Source organism: Chiloscyllium punctatum, chromosome 42 (genome assembly GCF_047496795.1).
Source record: "Chiloscyllium punctatum isolate Juve2018m chromosome 42, sChiPun1.3, whole genome shotgun sequence".
Classification (NCBI taxonomy): Eukaryota; Metazoa; Chordata; class Chondrichthyes; order Orectolobiformes; family Hemiscylliidae; genus Chiloscyllium; species Chiloscyllium punctatum.
Window position 1 is genome coordinate 36,336,450 of NC_092780.1, and position 19,526 is coordinate 36,355,975.

Consider the following 19,526-nt stretch of genomic DNA (forward strand, 5'->3'; position numbering starts at 1 on the left):
AAACCAAGCCATGATGCATCCATATTGAATGCTTTCTATGGTGCATCTATAAACGTTGGTGAGGGTCCCTAAGGACATGCTGAATTTCCTTCGCCTCTTGAGGAAGAAGAGACGTTGTTCTGTTCATTGAAGTGTACAAGAATGAAAGGTGCTCTTGATGAAAGACAAAATTGTGAATGGCCTTGGCAAGGGTAGATGTTCAGAGGACATTTGCATTCTTGATGGAATCTTGAAGGGGGCGAAAGGTTCAAAGTAAGGGATCTCCCAATGAAGGCAGTATTGAGGAGGAACCTCTTCCCACAGAGAGTGGTGATGTTTGAACATATTGAGGGTTGAGTTGGGCACATTTTGACCAACATGGCAATCAAGCCAGGGTTATGGGTACAGGCAGGTGGAGGTGGGTACTGCAGATACTGGAGATTAGAGTCAAGATTAGAGAGGTGCTGGAAAAGCGCAGCAGGTCAGATAGCATCCGAGGAGCAGGAAAATCAATGTTTTGGGCAAAAAGCCCTTCATCAGGAACAGGCAGGTGCAGACAGGAGACTGAAGCCAAGGCTATTATTAGGTTATCTTATTATATGGCAGTGCAAGAGGCTTATGGCCTATTCTTGCTGCTTTTTAATGATTGTGTATCACCAACGCCTGTGGACATTGGGTAAACTGAACATTTCAACTTTAGGATTAATGAATTTTTGTCAGGTAACAGAATTGAGGGATATCCCAGCAAAGGTGTCAAAGTACTATTAGGATTGCAGGATAGGTTTGAGAGAATGGAAGGCCAGGCCTATAATCGCTCAGTGTGGTTTTGGATGGTGCAGTGTCTACGTGACAATCAGACCACACACAGTGACTGTAATTCCTGGCTTTTCCCTCAGTAGCCCCCACCCTCCTGCAGCTCACTGCCTGTGATTGTTACCTGAGCTTCTCTGTCTTTGCCCAGTTCCACAGTCATCAGTGCGGATGCTCCTTTGCCGCTAATGCTCGACAGCTGACCTTGCCAGAAAAAGTACGCAGATCGCTCCTTGCCAGGGCCAGAGCTGCTCAGCTGATCCGGTTTCTGTCGCTTTCCCACTGTGGAGAAACACAGGGAGATCAGTCACAACTTAGTTTCTCTCATTAACTGGAGGTCAGTCTTTGTCTGTCAATCAGGTCTTGGTTTCAGGTCCATCCAGATTCCAGGGAGAACGTGCAAACTCCACACAGACAGCCGCCTAAGGCTGGTACAACAGAATCTATCCATACTGCACTGAATTTAAACTCACACCCTCCAGAATATGAGAGCTCTGCAGGCAGTGCGTTGACAATGCTGCTGTCTGGTGTGGAAGTGAGTGCTACCATTCTGAGTGCAGGTGTGCACTGACTTACCTGAACTGCACCAGTACTAAATAAAGACCTGCATTCGTATAGCGACCACTGATCCTCCCAAAGTGGCATGGTGGTTCAATGGTTAGCACTGCTGCCTCACAGTGCCAGCGACCCAGGTTTGATTCCCGCCTTAGGCGGTTGTCTGTGTGCAGTTTGCACATTCTCCCCATGGCTGCGTGGGTTTCTTCTGGGTGCTCCGGTTTCCTCCCACAGTCCAGTAATGTGCAGGTCAGGTGAATTGGCCATGCTAAATTGCCCATAGTGTTCATTGATGTGTAGGTTAGATGCATTAGTCAGGGGAAACATAGAGGAACAGGAGAATGGTTCTGGCTGGGATACTCTTTGGAGGGTCAGTGTGGGCTTGTTGGGCCAAATGGCCTGTTACCACACTGTAGGGATTCTATGAAGTACTTTAGAGTCAATGAAATATTTTTGAACTTGTAATGTGGGAAGTTAGTATCTGTGGTCCCTTTAATTCCCCTTCATGGTGTTTCTCACATGGCAAAGTCCCTTTAATATTGCTGCCTGACTGCACATGTCTGCTCCTTAAAGGGACCACAGCCTGTTTGTTCTCCATGTGAAATATTCCCAGGTCCAGCATTAACTGAGGGGAAAATTTCCATGAGGAGACAGTGCCTACTGCAGGAAGAGACATGTGTTTCCATTTCAATTGGTCTCTTTTGGGATGATGTGAAGGTGCCAGTGTTGGACTGGAGTGGACAAAGTCAGAGGTCACACAACACCAGGTTATAGTCCAACAGTCTCTGAAATCTTGTGATTTCAAATAAACCTGCGCTTTTCCAGCACCTCTCTAATCTTGACTCTCATCTCCAGTATCTGCAGTACCCACCTCCACCTGCCTGTACCCATAACCCTGTGATTTCAAATAAATATACCTGGTGTTGTGTGACTTCTGAGCTTCTCGTTTGGGAATCAGATCAAATTAGAAATCAGTGTCTGTCAGAGATGAAACTTGCTTCTTTTGCATTGGAGGCGTCCCGGCAGGTGAGCTGCCTGAAGCACATTCTCATGGTAAAAACACACTTCAGTAAAACGTTGTATTTTCTCAGTCCCCTCTTCCACCTTACACCAGGTAAATTCAGCTGTGATCTACAAAAAGACCCTTCATCAAGGTCATGCAGATACCCAGTTCCACTTCACGATCACCCATCTCAACTCCAATGCTACCTTTAATTTGTCCCACATGTTGTCTGGCATCCAATTTTGGATGAGCAGAAAGTTCTTCCTATTAAACATAGGGTAGACTGCAAAGTGTCTCTTCTTGAGCATCCATTAAGTCTGAGCCTGACTGCTTGAAGCCTTAGTGTCATATCTGACCCTGAGATGACTTCAGACTTCAGACATACACTCGAACACCAAGGCCATCCAAATCAATGACTTGTCTACATTACGGTTTAGACCTGCCTCTTATCACATTTTCCTGGTTGTCCTTCCATCTCCTATCAATTTGAACTCATCTAAATATCTGCTGCCCATATCCCACCTGGAACCAAGGCCGGTCCTTGGGCACATAAAATGTGTGGCCATGCCAGGATATTATAATCCCTATCTTGGCTTTCAAACCATTCAATGACTTTGCCCTCCCTGTCTCTGTAACCTCCTGCAGCCCCACAGTTGTCCCTATCTCTATAACCATCTTCAACTCTCAGAGATCTCTGGGCTCTTCCAATTCTAGTTTTTTTCTCATCATTTAATTTCACCACCTTGTGATTCTATCTTTGAGGGTCATACCTTCAGCTGCCCACTACCCTTTAATCCTTCCTAAAATCTCCATCCCTCCTCTCTTCTAAAACACCCCTTAAAATTACTATCCAAATGCTTATTCATTCACAAACCAGAATGTATTGTTCTTGAGAATGAGTCACCTTTCCCAAGAACAAATTGTTTGGTCATTTCTGAGGATAATTTCGAAAATTACTCTGGATCTGGAGTCACATATATACCCAAGTGGTTATGGATTGCCAACTACCTTCCGAAAGTGATATTAGTGAACCAGTTGGAGTTTTAATCAATCTTGATAGTTATATGGTCATCATTACTAGCTTTTTAATTTCACTTCCAGTTTTCTTTAATTAACTGAATTTAAATTTCCCTATTGCTATGGAGGGATTTGAGCTCACACTTCCAGCATTGCTAGTCCAGTAACATAGCTGCTGTGCTACCATTCCAATTAATTTTTTTTTAACAAAGTTAAAATGTGGCAGAGTGCCAAATTTTACTTGTTACCTCTCCTGTAAAGTGTCTGAGGACATCCTTTTGCAGTAAAATTGCTGCATGAATAGAATTTGTTATTCTTCCCCAAACTGCAGCATGGTGTATGCCCACCAGAGGGTGCAATGACACAACATTAACAGTCAGTACAGTGTGCAATGGCATTGTCAGGATTCACTCATCCCCTTACCCAGGCTGCTGATGGTGTACTTCCACTGGATAACGTATGTGTCCCCCTCGTGGAACTGGCCATAACTCTCTCTGGGGAGCTGGCTGTGTTCAAACTCCTGAACGTGCCAGACCTCCACACCGACAGTCTTCAATTCCGACATCCTCTCACCGTCTATTTGTAGAAATCCATAACCACGTTGCACATCCACTCCATCCAGGATCATTCGGAGTGACACTTGCGGGAGTGGAATCAGCAGCTTAGCATCATACGGCTTCAGGTCATTCTGAGGATCTAACTGTAGAACACAGATGTAAAGGAGAACAAAGGACATGACATTATGTAAAGGACATGACATTAATACTTAGAGTTGGTTTTAGGATTTAATTTCTTCTGACAGTGAAATGGTTAAAATTGGAACATTTAATCTCTTGAGCAAATGTTAAGAGTAACATCCAATGGTTTACTGTGGCTACAACAGTGTGTATACTTCAAAAGCTTGCAAAACACAAGTTTTCACTTTACTTAGGTACATATGACAACAATAAATCAAATCAAATCATTAGGTGTTGAAGTGGTTTGATTGTCCTGGATGCAGTGACAGAATGCCTTTCAGAGACATGATTTGGAGAGGTCAGTGTTGGACTGGGGGTGGACAAAGTTAAAAATCACACAACACCAGGTTATAGTCCAACAGGTCTATTTGGAAGCACTAGCTTTCAGGGTGCTGCTTCTTCATCAGGTAGCTGTGGAACGTGATCATAAGACACAGAATTTATAGCAAAAGATTACAGGGTCGTGCAACTGAAATGATATATTGAGCAAACCCAGATTGCTACACAACGTGAATGCAGATATGCAGCTTACACTTTGAAGAATCTTCATCCCATTAACTGTTAATTAACCGAGCTTTCCATTTTCTATTTTCTCAAAACCTTTTTAAAACATCGATTCAAGCTCTTGTGTATACTTTGTTGCTGTCATCTTTTTTTGTTAATGTTTCATTACTTTTCCATTATTTTGGTGTCTTCATTAATGTAAAAAAGAAGCAAGTTTCTGTTTAGATAGAATAAACAATTCACAAACAGGCCAGTCGGCCCAATGGGGAATGTGGGCAGGAAGCAGACTCTGACCCTTTGCAAGATTCCACGTCTGACTCCATCAGCACATCCCTCCATTTCCTTCCCCCCTCAAGTACTGGTCGAGATTCCCATTAAATGTATCTGTACTACTAGATGCAACTACCCCTTGTGGTATAACAAAGAAATATGAATGCTGGAAATCTGAAACAAGAATAGAAAATGCTGGAGCAACTCAGCAGGTCTGACAACACCTATGGAGAGAAAAAGAGTTAACATTTCAAATCCAGTGACCCTTCTTCAGAACTGAACGCAGCAGGCAAATAAATGGCGGTATTTAGGTTGATGAAAGGGGTTTTGGGAGAAGGAGTGAGTAGAATAGGAGACAAAGAGATAAAAAGGGATTGCTAATAGTAATGTGGGAGAGAGGTCAATGCTGAACGGTTGCTAAGGGGAAATGTGTATCATTGAAAATGGGTTGGCTGTGGTAAGAGAAATCCACACACAACAGGATCTAGGGGTGACGGAATGGTTAATGAACATGGAAGTAGGTGTTCATACTCTGAAGCTGTTAAACTCAATGTTCAGTCCCAACGGCTGCAGGGTCCTCAACTTAAAAATTAGATGGTGTTTCTTTAACTTATGTTGAGCTTCACTGGAGGACTGCATAGGCCTGAGACAGAAATGTTGCCGTGGGAACATGCTAGTTTGTTGAAGTGGCAGGCAACAGGAAACTTGAGGTCTTTTTACGGTTAGAGTGGTTGCCCAGTCTGCATTTCATCTCCCCAGTGGTACATGGCTACTCCTTACACAACAAGGATTCACAATCACAACACTGTGGGTAAAGAGGCCTCTGCTGAATTCCCCATTTGATTTCTTGGTGACTATTTTATATTGATTGCCTCTGATTTTGCTTTATCCCACAACAGGAAATACAGAGGAATCTTGATTATCCGAATACCAATTATCCGAAAATCAGATTATCCGAAGGTCCTGACAGAAACACTACATCAAAGACGTATGTTCAACACTGATGGCGTCTTTTGTTTACGGTGATTAAGAGTGCTGCCGAGAACAGTCCTGGACTGATGGGAGTGCAGACACCGTCTGTAAATGAGTGACCTCCCACCCCCTCTCTTTCCCTGGAGTTCTACACAGATATGTACCCTAAACCCCCTTCCCCAGGTAATCTCTCTAACATTGGCAGAGGTTTGTGTGTGTGTGTGTTGGAGACTCAACCACCAAAACGCAGCAGCAGAAGCAGTCTTGTTGGTGTCCAGTCTCACTGCCCCGGAGGGGTGGGGGCACATGGCAGGTGGATAGGATGGGCGGGGGACAGTGTTACACAGGGTTTGGGGGGGTAGGCGGGGGGACGGTGTTGGACGGGGTTTGGGGGGCAAGCGGGGGGTGGTATTGGACGGGGTTTGGGGGGCAAGCGGGGGGCGGTGTTGGACGGGGTTTGGGGGGGCGGGTGGCAGGGTTGGATGGGGTTTGGGGGGGGTAGGTGGGGGCGCGGTAATGGACAGGGTTTGGGGGAGCAGGCAGGGGGCAGTGTTAGACAGGGTTTGGGGGCGCAGTGTTGGACTGGGTTTGGGGGGGCAGGCAGGGGGCAGTTTTGGACAGGGTTTGGGGGGCAGGTGGGGGGTCAGTGTTGGACAGGGTTTGGGGGAGCAGGCGGGGGGGCGGTGTTGGACAGGGTTTGGGGGGGACAGGCAGGGAGCGGTGTTGGACCGGGTGTTGGGGGCAGACGGGGGGCAGTGTTGGACAAGGTTTGGGGGGCAGGCGGCGGGGGGGGCGCGGTGTTGGACAGGGTTTGGGGGGGCAGGCAGGGGGCAGGGTTGGACAGAGTTTGGGGTGGGGCAGGGGGACGGTGTTGGACAGGGTTTGGGGGGAGTAGGCAAGCGGGCAGTGTTGGACTGGGTTTGGAGGGCAGGCGGACGGGCAGTGTTGGACAGGGTTTGGGGGGCAGGACGGGGGGGTGGTATTGGACAGGGTTTGGGGGGCAGGTGGGGGGCGGTGTTGGACAGGGTTTGGGGGGCAGGCGGGGGGCAGGGTTGGACAGGGTTTTGGGGGCAGGCGGGGGGCAGGGTTGGACACGGATTGGGGTGGCGGTGGGGCGGTATTGAACAGGGTTTGAAGTGTCAGGTGGGGAGGCATGTTTTGAACACGGTTTGGGGGGGCAGGTGGGGGGCAGTGTTTGACAGGGTTTAGGGGGCAGGCAGGGGGCAGTGTTGGACAGGGTTTGGGGGGGCAGGTGGGGGGCAGTGTTGGACAGGGTTTAGAGGCAGGTGGGGGGCAGTGTTGGACAGGGCTTGGGGGCCAGACAGGGGGGCGGAGTTGGACAGGGTTGGGGGGGCGGTGTTGGACAGGGTTTGGGGGTCAGGCGGGGGGACAGTGTTGGACAGGGTTTGGGGGGGCAGGCGGGGGGCAGTGTTGGACAGGGTTTGGGGGGTGGGGGTCGGTGTTGGACAGGGTTTAGGGGGGCAGTGTTGGACAGGGTTTGGAGGGGCAGGCGGGGGGCAGTGTTGGACATGGTTTGAGGGGGCCAGGCAGGTGGGCAGTGTTGCACAGGGTTTGGGGGGGAGCAGGTGTGGGAGCCGTGTTGGACAGGGTTTGGAGGGACAGACGGGTGGGCAGTGTTGGACAGAGTTTGGGGGAGCAGGCGGGGGGCGGTGTTGGACAGAGTTTGGGGGGTAGGCGGGGGGGGCAGTGTTGAACACGGTTAGGAGGGCAGGCGGGGGGCAGTGTTGGACAGGGTTTGAGGGGGGCAGGCGGGGGGCAGTGTTGGACTGGGTTTGGGGGGTAGGCGGGGGGCAGTGTTGAACATGGTTGGGGGGGCAAGTGGGGGGGCAGTGTTGGACAGGGTTTGAGGGGGCAGGTGGGGGGCAGTGTTGGGCAGGGTTTGGGGGACAGGCTGGGGGCGGTGTTGGACAGGGTTTGAGGGGGGCAGTTGGGGGGGCAGTGTTTGACAGGATTTGTGGGGGGCAGGCGGGGGGGCGGTGTTGGACAGGGTTTGGGGGGTGGGGGGGTAGAGTTGGACAGGGTTTGGGGCGCCAGACGGGAGGGGCAGTGTTAGATAAGGTTTGAGGGGGGCAGGCGGGGGCCATTGATGGACAGGGTTTGAGGGGGCAGGCGGGGGATGGGGTTGGACGGGGCTTGAGGAGGGTGGGCAGGGGGCTGTGTTGGACGGGATTGGGGCAGACAGGCGGGGGGGCGGTGTTGGATGGGGTTTGAGGGGAGCAGGCAGGGGGGCAGTGTCTGACATGGTTTGGGGGGCAGGCGGGGGTGGTGTTGGACAGGGTTTTGGGGGCAGGCGGGGGATGGTGTTGGACAGGGTTTGGGGGGGCAGGTGGGGGACGGTGTTGGACAGGGTTTGAGGGGCAGTTGGGGGGCAGGGTTAGACAGGGTTTGGGGAGGGCAGGCAGGGGGAAGAGTTGGACAGAGTATGGGGAGCAGGCGGGGGGCGGTGTTGGACGGAGTGTGAGGGGGGCAGGCGGGGGGCAGTATTGGACAGGGTTTGGGGGGCCAGTCGGGGGGCTGTGTTGGACTGGGTTTGTGAGAGCAGGAGGGGGGGCAGTGTTGGGCAGGGCTTGGGGGCAGGTGGGGGGCGGTATTGGACAGCGTTTGGGGGGCAGGCGGGGGCAGAGTTGGGCAGGGTTTGGGGGCTGATGGGGGCAGTGATGGACAGGTTTTGATGGGGCAGGAGTGGGGCGGTGTTGGACAGGGTTTGGAGAGGGGCAGGTGGGGGGCAGTGTTGGACGTGGTTTGGGGGCCAGGTGGGGGCAGTGTCGGACGGGGTTGGGAGGACAGGCGGGGTCAGTGTTGGACGGGGTGTGAGTGGGGCAGGCGGGGGGCGGTGTTGGACAGGGTTTGAGGGGGCAGGCGGGGGGCGGTGTTGGACGAGGTGTGAGGGGGCGGGGGGTGCGGTGTTGGACAGGGTTTAGGGGGTAGATGGGGGGCAGTGTTGAACACGGTTTGGGGGCAGGCGGGGGGCAGTGTTGGACAGGGTTTGGGGGGGCAGGCGGGGGGCAGTGTTGCACAGGGTTTGGGGGCAGTCTGGGGGCGGTGTTGGACAGGGTTTGAGGGGGGCAGGTGGGGGGGCAGTGTTTGACAGGATTTGTGAGGGGCAGGCGGGGGGAGCGGTGTTGGAAAGGGTTTGAGGGGGGCAGGCGGGGGGCAGTTTAGGACAGGGTTTGGGGGGTAGGCAGGGGGCAGTGTTGAACATGGTTTGGGGGGGCAAGCGGGGAGGCAATGTTGGACTGGGTTTGAGGGGGCAGGTGGGGGGCAGTGTTGGACAGGGTTTGGGGGGGCAGGCTAGGGGCGGTGTTGGACAGGGTTTGAGGGGGGCAGGTGGGGGGGCAGTGTTTGACAGGATTTGTGGGGGGCAGGCGGGGGGGGGCGGTGTTGGACAGAGATTGGGGGGTGGGGGGATAGAGTTGGACAGGGTTTGGGGCGCCAGATGGGAGGGGCAGTGTTGGACAGGGTTTGAGGGGGGCAGGCGGGGGGCATTGATGGACAGGGTTTGAGGGGGGCAGGCGGGGGATGGAGTTGGACAGGGCTTGAGGGGGGTGGGCAGGGGGCAGTGTTGGACAGGATTGGGGCAGGCAGGTGGGGGGGCGGTGTTGGACGGGGTTTGAGGGGAGCAGGCAGGGGGGCAGTGTCTGACATGGTTTGGGGGGCAGGTGGGGGTGGTGTTGGACAGGGTTTTGGGGGCAGTCGGGGGACGGTGTTGGACAGGGTTTGGGGGGCAGTGTTAGACAGGGTTTGGGGAGGGCAGGCAGGGGGAAGAGTTGGACAGAGTATGGGGGAGCAGGCGGGGGGCGGTGTTGGACGGGGTGTGAGGGGGGCAGGTGGGGGGCAGTATTGGGACAGGGTTTGGGGGGCCAGTGTTGGACTGGGTTTGTGAGATCAGGAGGGTGGCAGTGTTGGGCAGGGTTTGGGGGTAGGTGGGGGGCGGTATTGGACAGGGTTTGGGGGGGCAGGTGGAGGGCAGTGTTGGGCAGGGTTTGGGGGCTGATGGGGGAAGTGTTGGACAGGTTTTGGTGGGGCAGGAGTGGGGTGGTGTTGGACAGGGTTTGGAGAGGGGCAGGTGGGGGGCAGTGTTGGACGGGGTTTGGGGGGGAAGGCAGGGGGCAGTGTTGGACAGGGTTTGAGGAGCAGGCAGAGGGCAGTGTTGGGCAGGGTTTGGGGGGCAGGCATGGGGTGGTGTTGGACAGGTTTTGGGGGGCAGGAGTGGGGCGGTGTTGGACAGCTTTTGGGGAGGGGCAGGTGGGGGGCAGTGTTGGACGGGGTGTGATGGGGGCAGGCAGGGGGCAGTGTTGGACAGGGTTTTGGGGGGCAGGCGGGGCTGGTGTTGGATTTGCTTTGAGGGGGCAGGCGGGGGGCGGTGTTGGACAGGGTTTGAGGGGGCATGTGTGGGGCAGTATTGGACAGGGTTTGTGGGGCCAGTCGGGGGGCGGTGTTGGACTGGGTTTGGGAGGGCAGGCAGGGGGGCAGTGTTGGACGGGGTTTGGGGGGCAGGCGGGGGCAGTGTTGGACGGAGTTTGGGAAGGGCAAGCGGGGTCAGTGTTGGACGGGGTGTGAGGGCAGCCGGCTGGGGGCAGTGTTGGACAGGGTTTTGGGGGGCAGGCGGGGGGCAGTGTTGGACAGGGTTTGGGGAGGCAGGTGGGAGGCATTGTTGGACAGGGTTTGGGGGTCAGGTGGGGGGTAGTGTTGGATGGGGGTTGGGGGAGGCAGGCGGGGGGCAGTGTTGGACAGGGTTTGGGGTGGCAGGCAGGGGGGCAGTGTTGGACAGGGTTTGGGGAGGCAGGCGGGGGTGCAGTGTGGGACGGGGTGTGGGGGGGCATGCGGGAGCAGTATTGGACAGGGTTTGGGGAAGCCAGTCGGTGGGCGGTGTTGGACTGGGTTTGGGAGGGCAGGAGGGGACAGTGTTGGGCAGGGCTTGGGCGCAATTGGGGGCGGTGTTGGACAGGGTCTGGGGTGGCAGGCGGGGTGCAGTGTTGGACATGGTTTGGGGGGCAGACGGGGGGGGCGGTGTTGGACAGGATTTGGGGAGGGGCAGGTGGGGGGCAGTGTTGGACAGGGTTTGGAGCGGCAGGCGTGGGGTGGTGTTGGACAGGTTTTGGGGTGGCAGGGGTGGGGCGGTGTTGGACAGGTTTTGGGGTGGCAGGGGTGGGGCGGTGTTGGACAGGTTTTGGGGTGGCAGGGGTGGGGCGGTGTTGGACAGGTTTTGGGGTGGCAGGGGTGGGGCGGTGTTGGACACGGTTTGGGAAGGGGCAGGTGGGGGGCAGTGTTGGACCGGGTTTGGGGGCAGGCAGGGGCAGTGTTTGCCGGGGTTTGGGAGGGGCAGGTGGGGTCAGTGTTGGACGGGGTGTGAGAGGGGCCGGCGGGGGACGGTGTTGGACAGGGTTTTGGGGGGCGGGTGGGGAGCTAGTGTTGGATGGGGGTTGGGGGAGGCAGGCGGGGGGGCAGTGCTGGACAAGGTTTGGGGTGGCAGGCAGGGGGGAAGTGTTGGACAGGGTTGGGGGGGCAGGCGGGGGGCAGTATTGGACGGGGTATGAGAGGGGCAGGCGGGGTTAGTATTGGACAAGGTTTATGGGGGCCAGTCGGGGTCGGTGTTGGACTGGTTTAGGGAGGGCTGGAGGGGGGCAGTGTTGGGCAGGGTTTGGGGTCAAGTGGGGGGCGGTGTTGGACGGGGTGTGAGGGGGGCAGGCAGGGGCAATGTTGGACAGGGTTTTGGGGGGCAGGTGGGGCCGGTGTTGGATTTGGTTTGAGGGGGCAGGCGGGGGGCGGTGTTGGACAGGGTTTGAGGGGGCATGTGTGGGGCAGTATTGGACAGGGTTTGTGGGGGCCAGTCGGGGGGCGGTGTTGGACTGGGTTTGGGGGTCAGGCGGGAGGCAGTGTTGGGCACGGTTTGTGGGCTGGTGGGGGGCAGTGTTGGACAGGGTTTGGGGGGGCAGGTGAGGGCAGTGTTGGTCAAGGTTTTGGGGGGCAGGCGCGGGGCAGTGATGGACAGTGTTTGAGGGGGCAGTGTTGGGCAGGGTTTGGGCGCTGATGGGGGAAGTGTTGGACAGGTTTTGGTGGGGCAGGAGTGAGGCGGTGTTGGATAGGGTTTGGAGAGGGGCAGGTGGCGGGCAGTGTTGGACAGGGTTTGAGAGAGATAGGCGGGGTCAGTGTTAGATGAGGTGTGAGTGGGGCAGGCATGGGGCGGTGTTGGACAGGGTTTGGGGGGCAGGCGGGGGCAGTGTTGGGCAGGGTTTGGGGGCTGATGGGGGCAGTGATGGACAGGTTTTGATGGGGCAGGAGTGGGGCGGTGTTGGACAGGGTTTGGAGAGGGGCAGGTGGGGGGCAGTGTTGGACGTGGTTTGGGGGCCAGGTGGGGGCAGTGTCGGACGGGGTTGGGAGGACAGGCGGGGTCAGTGTTGGACGGGGTGTGAGTGGGGCAGGCGGGGGGCGGTGTTGGACAGGGTTTGATGGGGCAGGCGGGGGGGCGGTGTTGGACAGGGTTTAGGGGGTAGATGGGGGGGCAGTGTTGAACACGGTTTGGGGGCAGGCGGGGGGCAGTGTTGGACAGGGTTTGGGGGGGCAGGCGGGGGGCAGTGTTGCACAGGGTTTGGGGGGCAGTCTGGGGGCGGTGTTGGACAGGGTTTGAGGGGGGCAGGTGGGGGGGCAGTGTTTGACAGGATTTGTGAGGGGCAGGCGGGGGGAGCGGTGTTGGAAAGGGTTTGAGGGGGGCAGGCGGGGGGCAGTGTTGGACAGGGTTTGGGGGTAGGCGGGGGGCAATTTTGGACAGGGTTTGAGGGGGGCAGGCGGGGGGCAGTTTAGGACAGGGTTTGGGGGGTAGGCAGGGGGCAGTGTTGAACATGGTTTGGGGGGGCAAGCGGGGAGGCAATGTTGGACTGGGTTTGAGGGGGCAGGTGGGGGGCAGTGTTGGACAGGGTTTGGGGGGCAGGCTAGGGGCGGTGTTGGACAGGGTTTGAGGGGGGCAGGTGGGGGGGCAGTGTTTGACAGGATTTGTGGGGGGCAGGCGGGGGGGGCGGTGTTGGACAGAGATTGGGGGGTGGGGGGATAGAGTTGGACAGGGTTTGGGGCGCCAGATGGGAGGGGCAGTGTTGGACAGGGTTTGAGGGGGGCAGGCGGGGGGTATTGATGGACAGGGTTTGAGGGGGGCAGGCGGGGGATGGAGTTGGACAGGGCTTGAGGGGGGTGGGCAGGGGGCAGTGTTGGACAGGATTGGGGCAGGCAGGTGGGGGGGCGGTGTTGGACGGGGTTTGAGGGGAGCAGGCAGGGGGGCAGTGTCTGACATGGTTTGGGGGGCAGGTGGGGGTGGTGTTGGACAGGGTTTTGGGGGCAGTCGGGGGACGGTGTTGGACAGGGTTTGGGGGGCAGTGTTAGACAGGGTTTGGGGAGGGCAGGCAGGGGGAAGAGTTGGACAGAGTATGGGGGAGCAGGCGGGGGGCGGTGTTGGACGGGGTGTGAGGGGGGCAGGTGGGGGGCAGTATTGGGACAGGGTTTGGGGGGCCAGTGTTGGACTGGGTTTGTGAGATCAGGAGGGTGGCATGTTGGGCAGGGTTTGGGGGTAGGTGGGGGGCGGTATTGGACAGGGTTTGGGGGGGCAGGCGGAGGGCAGTGTTGGGCAGGGTTTGGGGGCTGATGGGGGAAGTGTTGGACAGGTTTTGGTGGGGCAGGAGTGGGGTGGTGTTGGACAGGGTTTGGAGAGGGGCAGGTGGGGGGCAGTGTTGGACGGGGTTTGGGAGAGATAGGCGGGGTCAGTGTTGGACGGGGTGTGAGTGGGGCAGGCGTGGGGCGGTGTTGGACAGGGTTTGGGGGGGAAGGCAGGGGGCAGTGTTGGACAGGGTTTGAGGAGCAGGCGGAGGGCAGTGTTGGGCAGGGTTTGGGGGGCAGGCATGGGGTGGTGTTGGACAGGTTTTGGGGGGCAGGAGTGGGGCGGTGTTGGACAGCTTTTGGGGAGGGGCAGGTGGGGGGCAGTGTTGGACGGGGTGTGATGGGGGCAGGCAGGGGGCAGTGTTGGACAGGGTTTTGGGGGGCAGGCGGGGCTGGTGTTGGATTTGCTTTGAGGGGGCAGGCGGGGGGCGGTGTTGGACAGGGTTTGAGGGGGCATGTGTGGGGCAGTATTGGACAGGGTTTGTGGGGCCAGTCGGGGGGCGGTGTTGGACTGGGTTTGGGAGGGCAGGAGGGGGGCAGTGTTGGGCAGGGTTTGGGGGCAGGTGGGGGGGTGGTGTTGGACAGGATTTGAGGGGGCATGTGGGGGCAGTGTTGGACAGGGTTTCGGGGGCAGGTGGGATGCAGTATTGGACAGGGTTTGGGGGTCAGGTGGGGGGGTAGTGTTGGATGAGGGTTGGGGGAGGTAGGCGGGTGGGCAGTGTTGGACAGGGTCTGGGGTGGCAGGCGGGGGGGCAGTGTTGGACAGGGTTTGGGGGGACAGTCGGGGAGCAGTGTTGGATGGAGTGTGAGGGGGGCAGGCGGGGGGCAGTATTGGACAGGGTTTGTGGGGGCCAATCGGGGGGCGGTGTTGGACTGGGTTTGGGAGGGCAGGAGGGGGGCAGTGTTGGGTAGGGTTTGGGGGCAGGTGGGGGGCTGTGTTGGACAGGATTTGGGGGCAGGTGGGGGGCGGTGTTTCACAGGGTTTGGGGGCAGGCGGGGGCAGTTTTGGACAGGGTTTGGGGCGGCAGGTGGGGCGGACAGTGTTGGACAGGGTTTGGGTGGCAGACGGGAGGCAGTGTTGGACAGGATGTGGGGGTCAGGTGTGGTGTAGTGTTGGATGGGGGTTGGGGGAGGCAGGCAGGGGGGCAGTGTTGGACGGGGTTTGGGGGGCAGTGTTGGACGGGGTTTGGGAAGGGCAGGCGGGGGCAGTGTTGGACGGGGTTTGGGAAGGGCAAGCGGGGTCAGTGTTGGATGGGGGTTGGGGGAGGCAGGCAGGGGGGCAGTGTTGGACAGGGTTTTGGGGGGCAGGCGGGGGGCAGTGTTGGACAGGGTTTGGGGAGGCAGGTGGGAGGCATTGTTGGACAGGGTTTGGGGGTCAGGTGGGGGGTAGTGTTGGATGGGGGTTGGGGGAGGCAGGCGGGGGGCAGTGTTGGACAGGGTTTGGGGTGGCAGGCAGGGGGGCAGTGTTGGACAGGGTTTGGGGAGGCAGGCGGGGGGGCAGTGTTGGACGGGGTGTGGGGGGGCATGCGGGAGCAGTATTGGACAGGGTTTGGGGAGGCCAGTCGGTGGGCGGTGTTGGACTGGGTTTGGGAGGGCAGGAGGGGACAGTGTTGGGCAGGGCTTGGGCGCAATTGGGGGCGGTGTTGGACAGGGTCTGGGGTGGCAGGCGGGGTGCAGTGTTGGACATGGTTTGGGGGGCAGACGGGGGGGGGCGGTGTTGGACAGGGTTTGGGGAGGGGCAGGTGGGGGGCAGTGTTGGACAGGGTTTGGAGCGGCAGGCGTGGGGTGGTGTTGGACAGGTTTTGGGGTGGCAGGGGTGGGGCGGTGTTGGACAGGTTTTGGGGTGGCAGGGGTGGGGCGGTGTTGGACACGGTTTGGGAAGGGGCAGGTGGGGGGCAGTGTTGGACCGGGTTTGGGGGCAGGCAGGGGCAGTGTTTGCCGGGGTTTGGGAGGGGCAGGTGGGGTCAGTGTTGGACGGGGTGTGAGAGGGGCCGGCGGGGGACGGTGTTGGACAGGGTTTTGGGGGGCGGGTGGGGAGCTAGTGTTGGATGGGGGTTGGGGGAGGCAGGCGGGGGGGCAGTGCTGGACAAGGTTTGGGGTGGCAGGCAGGGGGGAAGTGTTGGACAGGGTTGGGGGGGCAGGCGGGGGGCAGTATTGGACGGGGTGTGAGGGGGGCAGGCGGGGTTAGTATTGGACAGGGTTTATGGGGGCCAGTCGGGGTCGGTGTTGGACTGGTTTAGGGAGGGCTGGAGGGGGGCAGTGTTGGGCAGGGTTTGGGGTCAAGTGGGGGGCGGTGTTGGACAGAGTTTGGGGAGGGGCAGGTGGGGGGCAGTGTTGGACGGGGTGTGAGGGGGGCAGGCGGGGGCAATGTTGGACAGGGTTTTGGGGGGCAGGCGGGGGCCGGTGTTGGATTTGGTTTGAGGGGGCAGGCGGGGGGCGGTGTTGGACAGGGTTTGAGGGGGCATGTGTGGGGCAGTATTGGACAGGGTTTGTGGGGGCCAGTCGGGGGGCGGTGTTGGACTGGGTTTGGGGGTCAGGCGGGAGGCAGTGTTGGGCAGGGTTTGTGGGCTGGTGGGGGGCAGTGTTGGACAGGGTTTGGGGGGGCAGGTGGGGGCAGTGTTGGTCAAGGTTTTGGGGGGAAGGCGCGGGGCAGTGATGGACAGTGTTTGAGGGGGCAGTGTTGGGCAGGGTTTGGGGGCTGATGGGGGAAGTGTTGGACAGGTTTTGGTGGGGCAGGAGTGGGGCGGTGTTGGACAGGGTTTGGAGAGGGGCAGGTGGCGGGCAGTGTTGGACAGGGTTTGAGAGAGATAGGCGGGGTCAGTGTTAGATGAGGTGTGAGTGGGGCAGGCATGGGGCGTTGTTGGACAGGGTTTTGGGGGCAGGTGGGGGGCGGTGTTGGACATGGTTTGGGGGTGCAGGCGGGGGGGGCAGTGTTGGACAGGGTTTGGGGAGCAGGCGGAGGGCAGTGTTGGGTAGGGTTTGGGGGGCAGGCATGGGGTGGTGTTGGACAGATTTTGGGGGGCAGGACTGTGGCGGTGTTGGACAGCGTTTGGGGAGGGGCAGGTGGGGGGCAGTGTTGGACGGGGTGTGAGGGGGGCAGGCGGGGGGCAGTGTTGGACAGGGTTTTGGGGGGGCAGGTGGGGCCGGTGTTGGATTTGGTTTGAGGGGGCAGGCGGGGGGCGGTGTTGGACAGGGTTTGAGGGGGCATGTGTGGGGCAGTATTGGACAGGGTTTGTGGGGGCCAGTCGGGGGCGGTGTTGGACTGGGTTTGGGAGGGCAAGAAGGGGGCAGTGTTGGGCAGGGTTTGGGGTCAGGTGGGGGTGTGGTATTGGATGGGGGTTGGGGGAGGCAGGCGGTGGGGGCAGTGTTGGACAGGGTTTGGGGGGACCAGTCGGGGAGCAGTTTTGGATGGAGTGTGAGGGGGGCAAGCGGGGGGCAGTATTGGACAGGATTTGTGGGGGCCAATCGGGGGGCGGTGTTGGACTGGGTTTGGGAGGGCAGGAGGGGGGGCAGTGTTGGGCAGGGTTTGGGGGCAGGTGGGGGGCTGTGTTGGATAGGATTTGGGGGCAGGTGGGGGACGGTGTTGGACAGGGTTTGGGGGCAGGCGGGGGCAGTTTTGGACAGGATTTGGGGTGGCAGGTGGGGCGGACAGTGTTGGACAGGATGTGGGGGTCAGGTGTGGTGTAGTGTTGGATGGGGGTTGGGGGAGGCAGGCAGGGAGGCAGTGTTGGACGGGGTTTGGGGGGCAGGCGGGGGCAGTGTTGGATGGAGTGTGAGGGCAGCCGGCCGGGGGCAGTGTTGGACAGGGTTTTGGGGGGCAGGCGGGGGGCGGTGTTGGACAGGGTTTGGGGAGGCAGGTGGGAGGCATTGTTGGACAGGGTTTGGGGGTCAGGTGGGGGGTAGTGTTGGATGGAGGTTGGGGGAGGCAGGCGGGGAGGCAGTGTTGGACAGGGTTTGGGGTGGCAGGCGGAGGGGCAGTGTTGGACAGGGTTTGGGGAGGCAGGCGGAGGGGCAGTGCTGGACGGGGTATGGGGGGGGCATGTGGAAGGCAGTATTGGACAGGGTTTGGGGAGGCCAGTCGGTGGGCGGTGTTGGACTGGGTTTGGGAGGGCAGGAGGAGACAGTGTTGGGCAGGGCTTGGGCGCAAGTGGGGGTAGTGTTGGACAGGGTTTGGGGGGGCAGGTGGTTGGCAGTGTTGGACAGGTTTTGGGGGCAGGTGGGGTGCAGTATTGGACATGGTTTGGGGGGGCAGACGGGGGGGGGGTTTGGACAGGGTTTGGGGAGGGGCAGGTGGGGGGCAGTGTTGGACAGGGTTTGGAGTGGCAGGAGTTGGGTGGTGTTGGACAGGGTTTGGGGAGGGGTAGATGGGGGGCAGTGTTGGACGGGGTTTGGGGGCAGGTGGGGTCAGTGTTGGACGGGGTGTGAGAGGGGCCGGCGGGGGGCGGTGTTGGACTGGTTTTGGGAGGGCAGGAGGGGGGCAGTGTTGGGCAGGGTTTGGGGTCAAGTGGGGGGCGGTGTTGGACAGAGTTTGAGGGGGCATGTGGGGGGCGGTGTTGGACAGGGTTTGGGGGGGCAGGCGGGAGGCAGTGTTGGGCAGGGTTTGTGGGCTGGTGGGGGGCAGTGTTGGACAGGGTTTGGGGGGGCAGGTGGGGGCAGTGTTGGACAGGGTTTTGGGGGGCAGGTGGGGGCCAGTGATGGACAGTGTTTGAGGGGGCAGGCGGGGGGCGGTGTTGGACAGAGTTTGAGGGGACATGTGGGGGGTGGTGTTGGACAGGGTTTGGGGGGCAGGCGGGAGGCAGTGTTGGACAGGGTTTGGGAGCCAGGTGGGGGTTAGTGTTGGATGGGGATTGGGGGGACAGGCGAGGGGCAGTATTGGACAGGGTTTGTGGGGGCCAGTCGGTGGGCGGTGTTGGACTGGGTTTGGGAGGGCAGGAGGGGGGCAGTGTTGGGCAGGGCTTGGGGGCAGGCGGGGGGCAGTTTTGGAAAGGGTTGGGGGGCAGGCATGGGGCAGTGTTGGACAGGATTTAGGGGTCAGGTGGGGTGTCGTGTTGGATGGGGGTTGGGGGAGGCAGGCGGGGGCAGTGTTGGATGGTGTTTGGGGGGCAGGCGGGGGCAGTGTTGGACGGTGTTTGGGGGGCAGGTGGGGGCAGTGTTGGACGGTTTTTGGGGGCAGGCGGGGGCAGTGTTGGACAGGGTGTGAGGGGGGCTGGCCGGGGGCAATGTTGGACAGGGTTTTGGGGGGCAGGCGGTGGGCGGTGTTGGACAGGATTTGAGGGGGCAGGCGAGGGGCGGTGTTGGACAGGGTTTGGGGGGGGAGGCGGGTGGGCAGTGTTGGACAGGGTTTGGGGGTGCATGCAGGAGGCAGTATTGGACAGGGTTTGGGGGGGCCATTCGGGGGGCGGTGTTGGACTGGGTTTGGGAGGGCAGGAGGGGGGCAGTGTTGGGCAGGGTTTGGGGGCAGGTGGGGGTGGTGTTGGACAGGGTTTGGGGGGGCAGGTGGTTGGCAGTGTTGGACAGGGTTTGGGGACAGGCAGGGGGCAGTGTTGGACATGGTTGGGGGGGGCAGGCGGAGGGCAGTGTTGGACGGGGTTTGGAGGCAGGCGGGGGTGGTGTTGGACGGGGTTTGGGAGTGGCAGGTGGGGTCAGTGTTGGACGGGTGTGAGGGGGGCAGGCAGGGGGCGGTGTTGGACATGGTTTTGGGGGGGCGGGCAGGAGGCAGTGTTGGACAGCGTTTGGGGGACAGGTGGGGAGGTAGTGTTGGATGGGGGTTGGGGGAGGCAGGTGGGGGGACAGTGTTGCACAGGGTTTGGGGCGGCAGGCAGGGGGGCAGTGTTGGACGGCGTGTGAGGGGGGCAGTATTGGACAGGGTTTGTGGGGGCCAGTCGGGGGGCGGTGTTGGACTGGGTTCAGGAGGGCAGGAGGGGGGCACTGTTGAGCAGGGTTTTGGGTCAGGTGGGGGGCGGTGTTGGACAGGGTTTGGGATGGGCAGGCAGGGGGTGATGTTGAACAGGGTCTGG

The 19,526-nt window shown here is 59.5% G+C and overlaps 1 protein-coding gene across 14 annotated transcripts in view; it reads right to left on the minus strand.

Annotated features, from left to right (window-relative positions):
• LOC140465897 (supervillin-like) overlaps positions 1-19,526 on the minus strand; it is a 242,531-nt gene that overhangs the window by 27,256 nt on the left and 195,749 nt on the right. For all 14 annotated transcript variants that reach the window (XM_072561805.1, XM_072561814.1, XM_072561812.1 and 11 more), the window contains 2 exons: positions 3,788-4,064; positions 917-1,071 (listed from right to left, as the gene is read on the minus strand). In XM_072561805.1, the coding sequence (XP_072417906.1) occupies positions 917-1,071; positions 3,788-4,064 (432 nt within the window). The remainder of the gene's footprint in view (positions 1-916; positions 1,072-3,787; positions 4,065-19,526) is intronic.